This window comes from Accipiter gentilis, chromosome 7, assembly GCF_929443795.1.
Source record: "Accipiter gentilis chromosome 7, bAccGen1.1, whole genome shotgun sequence".
Lineage (NCBI taxonomy): Eukaryota > Metazoa > Chordata > Aves > Accipitriformes > Accipitridae > Astur > Astur gentilis.
The window spans coordinates 38,663,690-38,680,243 of record NC_064886.1 but is presented as its reverse complement, the minus strand read 5'-3'; the positions used below and the strand labels follow the sequence as shown (position 1 = coordinate 38,680,243).

Here is a 16,554-nt window from a genome sequence, read left to right as displayed (position 1 = left end):
TGTTATTTGAAATGCCTTCCTCTGCTCTAAGAAAATACCCACTTTTGTTATTCTTTGTGAAACAGAAGCTGAAGATAGCAGGCTTGCTCACAAAAGCTCTGATTTGAATATGCTAATGTTAATTTAAGCATTCAGTTGCCAAATTTTCATGTGAGGATTTTTTTTTTGTAGTGTGCACATTTAATATTTCTATATCCATTATTCCCCATGCTTATCTGATCCACAGGCACTGAGTAAATACTGTCTTTGAGTATGATGTACAGCAGAATTCAAAAAAGACACTGTAAAATGGAGCTCCTCTTCCTCAATATGGATCTCCTTTTTCCTCTACCTTTCCCTGGAAATTCAGGGAACCTACTTCCACACCCAAAGAGCTTATGAATTTTTTGGGGGGGTTGATACGTTCAATCTAAATACTACAAATCAGAGCAATTTCTAATATGGCATCTGGCTGAAGTAATGGTGTGTATGAATAAATTCCTCTCTCCTTATAGATCTTTGTTTTTAATCCAAATGGTACAAGTAGACATCACCTCCTTCAACAGGAAATGGTGATCAATGGAACACTTAAAAATAAAATTCTGAGTAATAAAACTGTGACAATAGGAAAAATTTCATACCTTATCTTACAGAACATCAGCAGGGGAGGGAAAATGGGTGAAAAGCTTAACTATGAGTTGCTGAAAACAAGAGCTGGTATCTTTAAAATGTGTTTTCTGATGTTCTAACCCAAAGCAGAAGGTGAAATGCATTACTTTAAGTGAGATACTGTGGGTGCAAAATACATGAAACCCCAGTAAAACACCTCCATTTTGCAAAGAGAAACCTATCAGTTAGCTACCTACCATAGTGCTGACTTCACTGAGGTTGCAATGTATGAAATTTTGCAAATAATCAGCATATCGATAGTGCGTAGTCTTTTCAACAGGCTAGTGGCTTCATAGCTGCTCTTTCCAAAAACCACAACCTATTTCATATCCTGTCTTTACAATGAACCTACAGCTAAGCAGTAATGTATTGTACTAGTGCATTAGCACGGGCACCTCTGCAACAAATTAGGGAAACTAATACTGCTGGTAGCCAAGGGAGAGTTACAGTGGTCTTATTAATGGATTGCAGTAGGGTAAATAAATAGAAATTGTCTGTGGTTCCTCTGTTTCCCTAAAGGAAAGGCATAAAACTGGTTGAAAAAAATGCAGTGATGTTGTGCGGGTACTAAATTTTCTTGACTGTAACTTCTGTTTTGCGGTTTGCTGAACCATGAGTCTTTCTTTTATTCCTGAAATTCTTCCAAAGTGGAACACACAAGGGGAGAGTGAAGCTTGTATGAATGCAAAATAATTTCATTTAAGTCAGTGAAGTTATTCTGCTGAAACTCTAGTAGAAAGAAGAAAGCTGGTCCTGCAGACTGGTAGCCCTTTGGGCCAAGGATGGGTTTGTCATATGACATAGACTACGGCAAGTATATGATGAATGCTCCTGGAATAATACACTGGGAAAATCCCCTTAGAATATTCTACAATTAACAATAATATGGAATCGTAAAGATTGTGGATTAGTCATTCTCTTTTTTATCTGGATTATGGCTTAGCTGTAAACTTCCTTTAACAAAATGTCATAGCAAATAAAATCTTTGCTTAACCAGGAACACTTCTCACTTTTCCATCTAGCTCTGCTCTTTCACTTGCTTAGAGATAAGAGCATTTCCAGTTTCTTCTCCACAGTTCTGACACACATGCTGGCAGTCACACAGTTGGCCAATATTGAGCTATAGACTTACAGCCGTAATTTTTTTGCGGATGAAAGAGTAATTCTAGCAATGGGCACTCTCTCCTATAAATCACTAATTAGTAAATTAGAAGGAAACTGGCAGCTTTTCACAACTGACAGTAAGAATTCCTTGCAGAAATGGTACAGCTTCATTACTAATTTAAGTATCTTATAATTATTTATTATCTCTATTTGACTATACTGTTCTGGGTTTTAGCCTGAACCAGACATAGTGAGATACTGCAAGCCACTCATAGCTCAGAAATCTTGTAGAAGGTGGCCATGAGATTTCCAGATGATATTAGCAGAAGAATGTGTTTAAGTACTTACTTCAGCAGCAACAGTTGTATGGTAGGCACTGCGGTTTAGTGTGTAAGAAGCAGACACTGCTCCTGAGACCAGATTCTGAGGTAGCCTTTGGCAAAATTAGCAACAAGTTTGACAAACAGGTGGATTCATCCGACAAAAGCACAATCCCCTTAGGACAAGGGGCAAGAGGGGGAAGGAGTAATTTACTGGATCCTAGGCTTTTCCTTCCACGTTTGAAAAGTCACTTTAAATTGTTTGAATAGTGCTAATGAATGCATCCCTTGTTGTCATACTTTGCAGTCATCTTCATTGATTTAACTGTGGAGTTTGTATACATAAATACCAAAGAAAGCTGAATCTTTGCTTCGCCTTCTAGCTTCTGTGATATCTGAAGTACTGCAGTCCAGCATTCTTCTCTGCATTCCTATAGTGCTTTGAAAATGCAAAGTGCCATTGAGTGCTATTTTTTTTAACGATGAGCCATATTATAGCTAACTTTCTTAGCCTGAACCTCTATTTAGCTATTTTGCTCCTTGCAATTATGGCATTTGAACAATACTTTGTAAACCTGTTGCCAGCCAGTAACTAATGCTGAGTCCTGTCCATCTTCACCAAAGAATGTCTACTGCAGTTGTCTTCTTGCTCAGTATCTTTAAAAACAAAGCAGTGAAAGCACGTCGAGATTTCTTTCTGACCCAATTGGCATAGACTCAAGGTGATGGCATCTTTTGTGTATTATATTAACTGCTTTAGACAGAAGCAATTTCACTGAATTCAATGGTGCAGAGCCAGGGCAACTAAAAGGGTACTTAGGTCAAAGGCAAACTTATGTATTTTTGGAAAAGAGGAGGAATACTCCTTACTACGGCACCACCCAAAACCATATACAGAGCTGAGAGCCCCAGCTGTCCAAAGGAGGATGTGGGCAGTTAGAACTCATGTCTTCTTGTTATGCATCCACTTAGAAGAATTTTGACTTACATCAGTGTTGCTTTTAAAAACAGTGTACTCTATTCAAAGTAATTATTGAAAATTCTTCAGAAGTAAATTCTGAGTGCTTTCATTATTATTTAAGGATAATTTGCAGGGATGGCTGAAAATAGCATGTGTTTGGACTAGCTGATTTTCTGCTTCGTTGCATCCTGAAGGAGAATTAACCTTTTCTCTCTCAGATTGTCTGCAAAGCTCAAGGAATTGGTTCAGATCTCCCTGTGGCCTTTAATTTCCTGCTAGTCACTGCATTTTTTTCAGGGGTCTGTTTCTAGTCCCACTGTGCTTCCAAATGTGAATGTCCTGAAATTCAGAGAGATTCAAATCAATGCCATGGTCTGAACAGATATACAATCTACCTCTGCTGTTATGCTTAATTAACCTAGGACATTCCAGGCTTTCTCTCCAAGCTTCGGTCTTCCTTTCTCCCATGGATGCTGTGAAGTCCCGCAGTGAACCTTGTTATGACCTAATTTTTCTACAAACTGAGAGATCTAATTTGTTCAGGTGCCAGGCAAAGGGAACACAAACTTGGAATTCTCCTGGCTACTCTAATTTAGCCACCTGAGATTTGAAAAATCAATAGGCAAATTATCTTGCTGTCTCTAGATTGTAACTTAATAATTAAAACAATTAAAAGGATGACACCATATTTTTTTTTTGAAAACTGTGGCTTTTTCTGGAGGTCCACCCCAGAACTTGTGTCCTGCTGGGTTGAGACAGTGGAACTAGGATTGATTCCTCTTGCTAGGGAAACCCTGTGTTGAAAGTGCTGCTGTCACTGTTTAGTTCCAAACCCAACTGAATAACTCTTGAAAATAATACTAATTCCTAACTGCATTTTCAGATGATTGTGGTATTTTACTAATCTGCCCTTTTCAGGTTCACTATTATTAACACTTACAATCAGATAGTTTCTTCAGAGAATCCAGTGTGGTGCAAAAAACACCCCTCAGGAAGTTAACAGTAATTATATATACGTGCTTTATATACATATATATATACATGTATATATTCCCACCATACATGTAATACAGCTGTATACAAAGCCTTGTGTCATCAGTAAATCCAAGGAACTTCTCACTGAAATTATGTTGGCAAGTACGATTAATCCATGAAAAAGTACACAGTCTGATAATTCATTTATCGGCAGTGGAACTTCATATTTAACATCTTAGTGCTTCCTAGATGAACTAACATCCTTAATGGATACTGTCCACTTCAGACCATTTGACTTAATATTTAATACCACCTTCCTCACCATTACACTCCCTTCTAAGAATCCTGTCACAAGAACGCCCTTACCAGACCTGACAAAATACAAATACATGAATTCCTGAAAGTCTGCACAAGTGACAAAGTTAGCTGTTCATTATCTTACAAATGCTTTATCACTTGCAGTTTGTGAATCACTCTCATTGTATCCCATAGTTCTATTCAATCAAATAATGTACAAACATAAGACCACGGATCTACATACATCTTGAGTTCAGCTGAAAATATAACTGAAAAATATACCATTTGATACTTCTACATACATTATGTAATGTGGACTAAATGATAATTGTATGTCTAAGAAACCAAGTAACTTTGTAGAAAGCCAGACTGTCAAAGGCACTGAATGTGCATTAAGTGAAATATTTAAAAGTATTTTATTGACAGATGAGCAAAATACAGATTGAATCAGCTGGCCAAAGCTGTTGTCCCATGAGGGACCATGCATTTTGAAAAACTATATGTTAAAGAAAATCCAAAGTACTTTCTTTTGAAAGTGGGAGGCTTTCCAAGAACTTTATCTTTTAGTTTATTTTGAGGACCTCAAATGCATGATACTGACATAATTTATTCCTTGGCTGATTGCCTAACTAGCATGTTACAATTCAACCCAAGCGCTGCCTTTCAATGAACAACAGCCACTCTTGACGTTCTCAACATTCCCTTGACAAAATGATCATCTATGAAATGAATCTCTTTCCTGCTACTTTTTTCCTCAACCTTCCCTCAGTTAACTGTTTACTAGTAAAATCACTGCTGGTTCACATAAATGACAGCTTAAATGACTTGGTGTAACACTTTTGTGGTGCTCAAATAACTTGAAAATTTATTTCCCTGTATTTTGTCTGGACGATTCCATTCCTTTCAACGGCCCACCTTTGTTCAGATCAGTGTGCTGACCAGGGTTTTCCACTAGGACTGTTAGAGACTTAACTATTGTTATTTCCATTTCCTACTGAAAGAACTAAATGAAAAGTTTACACGTGTTCAGCTTGCTTTTGCTTACAGAAAATACGAACAAATTACCAGGGAATGAAATGGAGTATTTCAATTTATGCTCCCTAGTGAAGATGTTGCCAAAATTGTATAATACTACAGTGCTTTCAAGGAAACCCGATTAGAGACTGCCCTGGTAAGAGCAGTTGGCAGAAGCACAGCTCAGCCCATGTGTTTGCATAGCATTTGTTACTGCGCACATCATTATAAATGGACCAAACTTTGCCCTCTTATCTACATCTATGCCTCTCACAGGAACATGGAGAGAAACTAATTTGTGAGCAGTATTTGACCCTTGGAGAACTACACGCATCTGCTTAAGGCCATTTTTCCACATAAAAACACTTTTCAGCAAAATGATTTAGCATGTGTTTAATTTTAATGATTTGGCTTAAGTGTCTTTTTGAGTGCTTTATCAAGCCACAGCAATCATCAGCTGCTTAATAAATATTGGATTAAAGTCTGTAAAGGGAACTAACACATGTATCAGAAAGACAAAAATGAAAGAACATTGCCAGAGACTAAGCTTTTCTCTTTGCAGTGCACTACTGTGTTCTTTGGGCTGAAGGACATTTTTCAATGATGCTGGAAATTGCAACACAGATATTATTTTTGACAATAGAAAAGTATAACAGGGACTGTAATTCTGGCAGTTTTCTGGACTTACACAGTGAAACCTCCACAGAATTAATGCTGTTAAGAGAAAACTATGGAAACAAAACTATTAGCCCCAAATACACATTAATAGTAGTTGGAATTCAGCAATAGTTTTGGGCACGTGCTGAAATGAAAAATCTAGGCTATGAATTGGTAGGAATTTGATGTGCCAGGTTATTAGTAGAATAAATGTTCACTAATGCATAGCAATAAGTAGGTTGGATTTTTAAAATTATCACAACAGAAGCAGAGAAGATAACAAAAAGGTAGGTTTTTAAAAACATTGCCCCATGTCAATATATTGGTTCATTATAAACAACTTAAAATGGTTGTTTTCCAGAGCACAATTAAAAAACCCTCCCGCGGTAAGGAAATTCTTCTGGCACAGCACTGACTACAGTAAGTGCCAGCAATAGTGTCCCATTGATTTATATATCCTTAAAATTTTGAATAGCCAGGCCCAGCTGGATTGCTATGCTTAATTTCCATCACACTGGGCCTCTGTGCCTTTGGGTTCACTTCTTCTCAATACGCAGCCGCACTGAATCTTCCGTGGTCCCCACTGCTTGGGCGTGGAATCTGGCTGCTAGCCTTCGAGATCTCAATGCTCAGATACCTTCAGCTCCAAGGAGCAGGACCAACTGTCCCAGATTTTTCAGTGAAATACGGCCTTTCCAAGCTATCCAGCAAAGTCAGAGCAAGCAGATTTGCAAAAAATACCACCGGGCTTTGATACTCTTCTTTGTGTAAGTTTTGAGTGATACATAACATAGTCCTAATAGCAAATTGCTGACTCCATATCCACTGAGACATTCAGTGATTTATCAGTTTCATAACCTCAACCACAATTCATATGATGTACTACAAAGATCCCTGAGCAGTATTCAACGTTTCCTTTCATCCTCATAGCCACCCCACACATTTGTTCTTCCTTCCTATGTCTAGAGAAAAACCCCTTCTTGTGACCAATTGAAGACAATCTTAAGATTTAAAGTTTAAATAATTAATTGATAAAAATTTATATGTAATCTACAGAACCTGAGATGATTTGTAGTACAAGTATGACTGGTATTTTTTCAAGCACAGTGTCAGCTCAAACTCCCTGCGCTTTCATGCTGTCTCCACATATACTCAAGTGCAAAGCTTAGCATGACTTCAGGATCATGAGGGAGGAAAGCTTGTAGCCGTGCTTACCCTCAACGGAGGCGTACAGTGCGGGCAGAACAGGGGTGCTGCACCCAGTTCTGCACTGCCCTCCCACAGCTGGGAGGGCACATCAGCCATGAGACTCATCCCAAGGCACTGACAAAGCATGTCTTCTGAACATTACGGATTTGTATGTAGCTTAAACCTACAGCGGCCTTTTATCAGTGCATCTGTTTTAAAGGCACTCATCAATACCTATCGGATCTCCAGTGCTACTGTATAAACATGGATCTGATTTGGGAAACATTCTGAGCTTTAACCCACCTGTTGTCCCATGTCACTAAGGTTTACGGCTTGTGTATTCGATCTAAAGGCTTAAGCAGTTATCAGATAGCACCGTAGTGTAGTTATCAAAAAGCACTGTTTACCACTACCAACAAAATAACAGTAGTTCTAGTAGTTCTACATTAGACTGCAGGCTCACCTTTGTCTGCTTGAAATTCCCAGTAGTGAAAATATTAAATGAAGCTATTGTTTCCATCCGTAGAAATTGGAAAATAATAAAAGATAGCTTTTCTTTCACTTTTCTTCCCTTAGCAAAACTTAAAAACCAGGAGTTAAAGACAGGGCAATATCCAGTCCATCATTACTGACATGAACTACACTTCTATACTTTGATTCGTGTTAACTGTGGTGACTCTAGTTCACAGGGACACATTTATAGATGTATCTCTACACATGATCTACCACTTCCCATGAGGTATGATTTCTCTTCCAACATTACATTAGAAGTGTAAAGAGAATGATTTAATTGCAAGAATAGCTTGAACATCCATTAAAGAGAATTTTAAGCATTTTGCTTTATTATTGCTCTTCTGAGTATCAAGATAAACATACAATATTTTGATACATGTGTTATGATTTGCTCAAACACAAATTGATACAGCTACAACTGAGAACTTTAAATTGGCAACATTTCAGTCATGACAGTTACACTTTATGTAAAATTACTTAGTGCTATGTTTGATATTAAATATCAACAAGTAATATTAGTTTAACAAGTAGAACTACATCACTGTCTCTAAAAATATTACCATAGTAGGACTATTCGCATGGGTTCTGAATAACGATCAGGAGATACTCCTTATCTGCAAAAAGATATAAAAATGTTTAGTTAAAATATTTTATGTTATCTCCTGATAAATACTCTTTATTCATCTATTCCTCTCCGACTTTTTGTTTATAAAACATAAGCAAAAGCAATGTCATTTATATAAAAAACATTTAGAAAACGTAAGCACTTTGTACAAAAATCTGGGATTACAGTTTAAAAAAAATCTGTGTCATAAAGCTTAACTATAGCATATTAAAACTATTTTAATAAGCAGTAGATTTGCTTTCAAGAAGCTGTAAAGATATTTAAACAAGATGAAAAAAGTCACAAGATAAGCACCTGGAAGCTAGCACTTGTTATAATAAAAAACTTTTGACATCTGCAGCCTCTTCTGCAGGTGCAGAGAACTCTTTTCAGTTCACTAACTAGTTTATTCAAAATTGAGAACCCCATTTAGACATGAAAAAACCAGAAAAGATTTGAATAGACTTTTACTATGGATAAATTCTAAGCATGCCAGACTTTGCCTACTAATTCTAAAAGCCCAGTGAAGTTTTGGAAACAATTCAGTTGGATAGCTATTTAACATCATCTGTTTTGAATGAAACATTTCTTGAAAGTATCCAGTGAATTTAGTAGGGCTGAATCTGCTTGGGAGACTTAAGAAGCTGCAGTCCTGCATTGTCACTTTCATACAAAAGCAACTTAATATAAATCACAGGTGGTTCATTTGCCACCTTCTATTACAGTAAAATACAATCAAGCCTTTGAACAACTAATCTCCCTGTTAGCAAAAAAGCTTCACATTTTATATCACTTATTTTCAGGCCAACATGCTTTAATAGTAACTACTCAAAAAGTCACCTCTAAAAAATAAGTGAAGGGCAAATGCAAAATAAGAATCAAGTGCATCAGTCTAAATCAATGAGCAAAAAACCATGATTTAAAAAATGCATTAGGTTTACATTCCAAAATAGAAACTAAAATTTTAATCTTAGTATCAGCTGATGACTAATGTTAACACTTAATGACAGTGCCAGGTTTCTTTCACACATACTGGTTTCATAGCAGCATTATAAATAATTCCAGGGAGGCGAGGTAATGCATACCTAGCGCAGTACCTCTGCTCTACATTTGCTGAGAAATCAGCATCAGGGGACTACCCCCGTGAAGGCTGTCTGTCACTACAAGCTCAGAGCCAATGATCTCCCCAGTGGCTATGCTGAGGAGATCCCTGAAGCTTCCTTTTTGTTCTGCATGCCTTCATTGGATATTTCTGTCAAAATCCTGCATACCATTAGTCTCTCAATTAGCTAGTGCACACACTAGGATCTCGGCCCCAGCCAATCACTGCCACTCTGCCTGATTCACCTTGTACTGGTAATTGACCACAGCTTCACTACAGCTCACCTGGCCTTGTTATCCATTTTAGAGATACAGCCAACAAATTAGCATGTTAAATATAAATACATGAGTGAGAAACAGGTTGCTACATTCCCCTGGTTGTTTTAAGGAAAATAATTATATCACAGTTACTATGTTGGTGATAATACTGCATACCTGTGACAAATCCCACCTATGACTAGGAAATTGTGACAACATACCAAGTAAAAAATTAATTTTTAGGAAAAAAAAAAGATTTTTTTGCATCTGTTTGGAGCTAAAATGGATTTGCTGTCTTTAATACTATATACACACACACACACACTACTACTAGATATATATATTTGACTGGTTTTCCTTTGTGAAAACCCACAGAAACCAGAACATTAATCAGATCTAGACTTTTTTGGTTGTCTCCAAGCTTCAATACTATAAACTCTGTACATTAAAATCCTAACACATCTGGTTACATTATGAACATATGGTTATATTTTCATATAATTATTTTCAAAATGCATTTTCTATGGTAGCCTTATTCATGAAGAATTAGAAGAAACTTAAAAGGACATACAATTCTATTGTTATTTTAATAGAAATATTACCTGGAGCTACCATAATTTCATGTTTCTTTGATCTGATCCTAAGAAAGGTTAGATCATTCTGAGGATCAATATCTCTCACTGTGCTCCTAGCTTTCATGGTGAGCTGATGAAGAAGACCTGCATACTGGACTGTTGTAGAGTTATCAAGAGTTGTTCTTATTGGAATTCCTGCAAATAAATAATTTTCTAATAATCATTCAGTTAAGTTGCATATTCTCCATAAACAAGGATTTCATAGATTTTTTTCTGTTTTGTAGCAGAAAGAAGTTACGTTGATTTCAGGTATCTATATGCTTTTTAGAGTATAATTTATATTAATCAATGGCAATTAAACATTGAGTTGCCTTATGAAACTTTTTAAAGAGGCTACTTGCTGTTCAAGGCTCTTAAATACCTATCAAATTCCATTCTGCAGTACTTAACCAGTTATGGTGCTTCATCAGTTTAAACACTGTCCTTGAGTTTGTATCTTGGCTGCAAGAATCTAACCCACACTTTACCTGTAGCATTTGGCATGTGCAGTGATAGAAATTACCATTCCCACCAAGAGCAATCAAAGGGCAGAAACAGCATGTTTGGATTTGGCAAGCAAAACCACCCTTGGAACAATCCCTTCCAATCAGCGGCAAAATATTGACAATTGGTAGTACACAGTGTATTGATCCCAATTATTGAAAATAGGACCACATAGGTCAAGATTAATTTTCGATGATTTAATGAATCATTGTTTATCAATGATTTGTCAAATCATGCTTTTTATATTAATAGGCTACCAGGTGAAACTAAAAACAGGGTTCACAGTAATCCTACAAGTATAAAACTGTTTGGCTTTAATAAGCTTGTTTCACTAATAAAAAATTTATTTGACCTACTAACAAAGACAATAGATTACAAGCTGACAAGGCAATTTTCTCTTTGCATACATTTGTACTGTGTCTTCCAGATGGACAGGACAGGAATACAAAAATAGAATAATATGACTGAAGTTGAAGAGTTTGATTATGAAAGAAGAAATAACATGCAATATAGTGAATGCCAGGTAAAGAATTAGAGGCAAAGGAGTAAAAGAAATAATAGAACCACCTCAGACACTAGACTAGTCCATAATTTTCCTAGGAAAGTGTTATTTGAATCACTTGAAATCTGTGCTGTCACTTGAGAAATAATTCTGCATTGGTAGGATGTGTCGTCTAGGGAAGTTGTGGTGGTGCATTTGTTCCCCCTCTATGGGCTTATCTACGAACTCAGGAAGGCTCGCTAGACCTTAGCATAAACGTAATGAGTTGGGCAGTTAAGCATCCCTTGACCATACCAGGAACTCTTGCATGGCTAAGACAGGGAGCTGCACTGACCGTACCAAGGACTCCTGCTGCCTGGCAGAGGGTGGGGGCGGGAGCAGAGATAATTAGTTCTCTCCTGACAAACTTGGGACATATCTCAGTCCTAACAGCCTTGGAGCACCCTGTATCTGAATCTTAAGTCATTCTCTGAAAGCCCTGGAGCCTCCCTTATCTGAATCGTAACTTATGCCTAACGGTACCAGCACAACTGGAATCTCAGTAATTTGCTGATGACTAAAGCCAATCATTTCCCAAACCTACAAATGGTGGTACTAAGTGAGACCCTTTGAGCTCTCTTGGACCTCAGCGGGCTGCGACCAGCATCTCCCTCTGAGTGGGACACCTCTCAGAGCTTGCAAACTCTTCAGTTTGCAAAAATCAGAGGTCTGTTGCTAAAAGCCGACGAGACTTGGGCTGATGCTCTTCACTCCTTGAGGCTCAACCTTTCGGCCCTTGAGAAAGATGCCAAAGCATTTGACGTGAATATTTTCACTGAACTCAAGGGGAATTTTTAACAGGTATACCTCTTTTACCTCATTATGTGTACCTCTTAGTGTCTTTATGCATGTGTATGTACTAACCTGAATATTCTATAGCAGGTATATTACACATATTGCTTTTCAAATCTATACTTAAATTACTGTCATGAACTTTATTTGACTGTGAATGAATCTCAGGCTGCTATTATAATCACAATCTCTTTAGATATAAACCACTGCCCAAGTCTGAGACTAGGAGTTGATCCAGTTGCACCTAGACTCTGCCAGGAGTTTAGAAAGCAAGGGGGTCTCCTCTGAACCTCATAATTCAATGGGAGGGTCTCCCCTACCTTTTCACATTCCCTATCTCTGTACAATTCAAAAGAAATCAGTTCTAACTTGATTTTTCATTGTATGTTTCTCTTTTACCCTATTGCGTCTTTGGTCTCAGTATACATAATTTTAATTTGATTCTAACTTAGTTTACCTTTGTGCATTTCATCCATTATTAAGTAATAGAGTGAACCTTGCCATTGAATTCTGTGAAGTAGCGCTTTTATATAAATTCCTATTAAATCATTTTTGCTAATACCACTGGAGGTGATTCTTTAAGCAGTCCAAAACACTCTATTTCATGACAGAAGTGTACAGAATGACCCAGTACACCCTTCATGTCTAATGTTTATTACACAGATTGAAACTGATGTTTTAATGGAAACAAACAGGTGTTCCCAAGCACTACATTAGCATGATAATATCTATATAATCGCAGCATTAAATAGTAAGTCACTTAAAAGCAGCAATGAATTAGTGTCAAGTTTATATGACCTTGTATCTAAAACATTGCTTCAACAAATACAGCACTTTTGATGAAAATGGTAAATGTTAAATGATCCTCCAAGGTCTAATAATAACATGAAAATGAGTTGACACTAGTGACATCCTTAGATTAAAGCTGAGCTATGCTTACTTTAGGACAAATTCTCTTTGCCTCTGCCACCCAAATTAGAGAAAGGCAAATAAATCCTTCATTAGAAATGCTGCAGCGTGATCCTTCTCAACTGTGAAGGCTAGCAACAGTTTATGAGATTTTCCAAATAAACAAGGTACACTTAGCGAAGTGTTTCAATGAACAAATCAACCTTGAGCATTAGAATAAATGACAGGTAATATTTGTATCAGGAATCTTTAATTTGCTATTTCACCTGCATGCTATTACACCTAAGTGTACCTACACTATTACAAAAATCTTAGTAAAAGACAACTGTTTATGCTAGTGAAGAACAGAGTGTTTAATCTTTTTAGGGAACCTGAACAGCCTAAGAAGCCTCACTACCACACCACTGGTTTGAGTATTTTTACTGTGATTAATTCAAGTTGTACACTTGTTCGAAACATTTCAGGATAGAGAGGAATTAATTTTCTGCATAAAGATTTGAAGTAATTAGATTGACCAGTGCTAATTACAGATATTTGGAGATGTTACCAAAACTTGCAGCTACACACCTACTTTGAAGTTTAGTTTGTGGAATCTAACTTCTCGGTACCTTGAAGGCATCCTCACAGAGTACAGACTCTCTTGTGTTCGCATCTGGCATTGAAACATTTCTAAATGATAAACTAAACACAAAATTCCTTCACTAGTCTTGTCTATCAGCTACAGTCTGGCCAAATGTCCTACAGGTTTGTGCAGATGAGGAAGTTTGGACAGGACATGGAGGGACTTCATACCTTGCCATGAAAAATCATGTGTAAAAAAGGGAAGTGGAATGTTGTTGTTCTTTTGCAAATCAAAACTGAGACAGAGGAATCCAAAACAGCCTTTTAAAAATCATGCTGTTGTCCTAACTCTGCACAACTATATCTGAGCTTTCCCTCAATACCATAGAATGACCACAGGTAAAGATGGACTGCAGTAGTACACCTGATTGGGAAGCATATTTGACCAACATTGTGCCAAAAAGTCAAGTTTTCCCAGTAATAGAACATAAGAAAACTGGGTTATTTTTCTATTAGATTACATAGCTGTTTTTGCCTTGAGAAATGTATCCATCCACAAGCTCGAAAAGGATCATTTGTGTTACCCAAGTGCTTGATTTTATTCACTTCTCATTTGCAGCTTAGTCCAAGTGCTCATTGGATCAAGTCACATTCTATTTACTGAAACAGAATACAGAAATGGCCAAAATGATACTTGTTCTGAAACCTGACTGCATTTCAGCTTAGCAAACAGCCATATTAGACATAAGCATGTGTCGACACAAAGCAGCTTTTCAGTTTCTATTTGCCAGGCTATGCACTTCCCTCTTGACCTGCGCCATCTATTCTGTGAACAAAGACATATTTTGCTTAACATGTCCAGGCACACAAATTAAATTGTCGACATTTTCTAAAGACTAACATTTGGGCTTCCTTCTCGGTGTTCTTTCCTCCTGTTGCTAAACTGCTTCTAGTACAATAGTTTTTTTGGGGGCAGGAGGGGGGGGGGGGGGGTAAAAGTGAAGGAGGTCAACTAAATTATGGCCAAGGTAAACTGAGCAAGTTGTCTTTTTTTCTAAAGGAATGATTAAAATGGATTGACCTGAGAAGCCTAGCTTCTGAAAACTGATTTCTGTGACCGATCTTCAGGATCACAGACAAAGCTGGACTGATGGGAAACTTGTTCTTCCTCCTATGACAACACACTATAACATAGTTTAATGAACTTGTGAATATTTAGCAGGGCCAAGGAATGGCTCCCACAGTAGAAGACCAACTTTGTTTATTAGATACTTTTCTCCTGATGTTTTTGTTCTATTGTAACTTTTGCAAGGAAGAGGCGGGGGGAGTGAAGCACTATTGAATTTTCTTACATATACAAAGAATTCTGGACTAAAAATGCCTGCAGAAGCAACAGCTTAGTGCCACGCGTTCTCCCTTTCTGTAACCAACCAAGAGACATTCAAGACCTCATTCTGAAAAACAAAGCATAGTTTGATTAAACAAGGGGGCGAAGTAACAACATGGAACTCCTTAACTTAAAAGAAGATTGTGATGCTTCTCGTTATCTCTTCAGAGAAGACTTATGTCAACGCTCTTGACTTTTCTGCTTTCCATTAACTTGAATGAAAAACTACATCATATGGGGAGCTTCAAGAAATGGCCACAACCCAAATGTTCATGTCTTAAGATGAAACACTCATTCTTGAAAATCACGCCACCTTCCATAAAACATCGCAAGCGGATTACATTAACACCTCATAACCTGCAATTTTGCGCTTAGGAGTTAGTACACCCCTTGCCACTACCAAGCTCGTTACTTGGAGGACGCTGAGGAGGATTTTTACCTTCGGCGTTCACAACCATAGTCGCGACAACCCCTCTGTGGGCTTGAATCCTCTTTAGGGTTTCCTCCACCTCAGCCTGTGAGGAGAGAGGACACCACAGCACCCGCGCAACCGCCACAGCTCCGCCCCACGGCGACCGCGGGCCCCGTGAGGAGGCCGCGGGGTCGCCGTGCCCGAAAGCAGCCCCGGAGCCTTTGCCCTCTGCCCCCCCCCCCCCCACCCGCTCCCCAGCGCCGCCGGCCGCCCCATTCCCCCTCTCAGCGCCGGGGGCGGCGGGCGGGAGCGGCACCATTACCATGGCCTCGCCGCCGCCGCCGCCGCCGTTGCTATGGAGCGGCGGAAGTGACGGCGGGGAGCGGCAGCGCGGGCCGAGCGCGGCCCCTGAGGGGACGGGGCTGGGGCCGGGAGCAGGACGGTGCCGCCTTACGGCGGGCTGCGACCACCCACCCGGGGCCGGCGGGCGCAGGGTGGGTCCGAGGTCTGTGCTGGGACCCCACAGCTCACGCCCAAGGGGCAGGCAGGAGAGAAGCCCCCGAAAGGGCCGAGGACAAGGGCACCTGCAGCACGGCGTGGGCTGGGGTGGGGGGCAGCAAGAGCCCAGGCCCGCGCTTAAGTGGAGGGCAGAGGGCGTGAGGGGAGGCCCCAGGTGGGGCTGGTCAGGGCAGTGAGGGCTTATTCGCGCCTTCAAGGGGCCTACGGCTATTAGTGTCATTTCGGCTTTGGACAGTCTTGTGGCTCAGCTCTGTTGATGGACTCTGGCTGGTAGGTGAGGTAAAATGAACCCAAGCTACCTTTGCTGTTGTAGTAGAGGGTTTATTTTATTTTAATTCAATTTTAAAGCTGAGGATGATACTGACCGAATCCCAAAGATACTAGTTTAGCTACTGCTGTCAGAAAAAAGTATTTTGCTTCTGCCTGTGTATGAGCGTTGCCTTGTCTGCTCTCTTTTTTTTTTTTTTTCCCCCCACAAGTGTGGAAAAAATATTGTGTGGGTGTGCAGAGCTTGTTTTTCACCAGTAGAACCTTTCCAGTTTAGCTGTACTGTGATTACTGTGTAGAGATAGAGAAATCATCTTCATAAGAAGTGTCATGAGTGGCCATAGCTTGCTAGACTTTTCAAATGGGTGTAAACCACTTTTACAATACTGTGGTATAAATAAGTTTCCT

At 38.9% G+C, this 16,554-nt stretch overlaps 1 protein-coding gene across 1 annotated transcript; it reads right to left on the bottom strand.

Annotated features, from left to right (window-relative positions):
• Positions 1–8,018: 8,018 nt before the first annotated feature.
• Positions 8,019–15,693, bottom strand: DYNLRB2 (dynein light chain roadblock-type 2). The gene is made up of 4 exons (XM_049805406.1): positions 15,683–15,693; positions 15,388–15,463; positions 10,243–10,410; positions 8,019–8,291 (listed from the first exon to the last, which is right to left on the bottom strand). Exons 1-4 carry the CDS (start codon positions 15,683–15,685, stop codon positions 8,248–8,250), a joined length of 291 nt encoding a protein of 96 aa, XP_049661363.1. The 5' UTR covers positions 15,686–15,693; the 3' UTR covers positions 8,019–8,247.
• Between the last annotated feature and the right edge of the window lie 861 nt (positions 15,694–16,554).

Coding starts and splice junctions, on each gene's coding strand:
- DYNLRB2 (XM_049805406.1), bottom strand. Junction 10,411..15,387: donor TATGGTTGTGAACGCCGAAG/GTAAAAATCCTC, acceptor ATTTATTTGCAG/GAATTCCAATAAGAACAACT. Junction 8,292..10,242: donor TGAAATTATGGTAGCTCCAG/GTAATATTTCTA, acceptor ATCTTTTTGCAG/ATAAGGAGTATCTCCTGATC.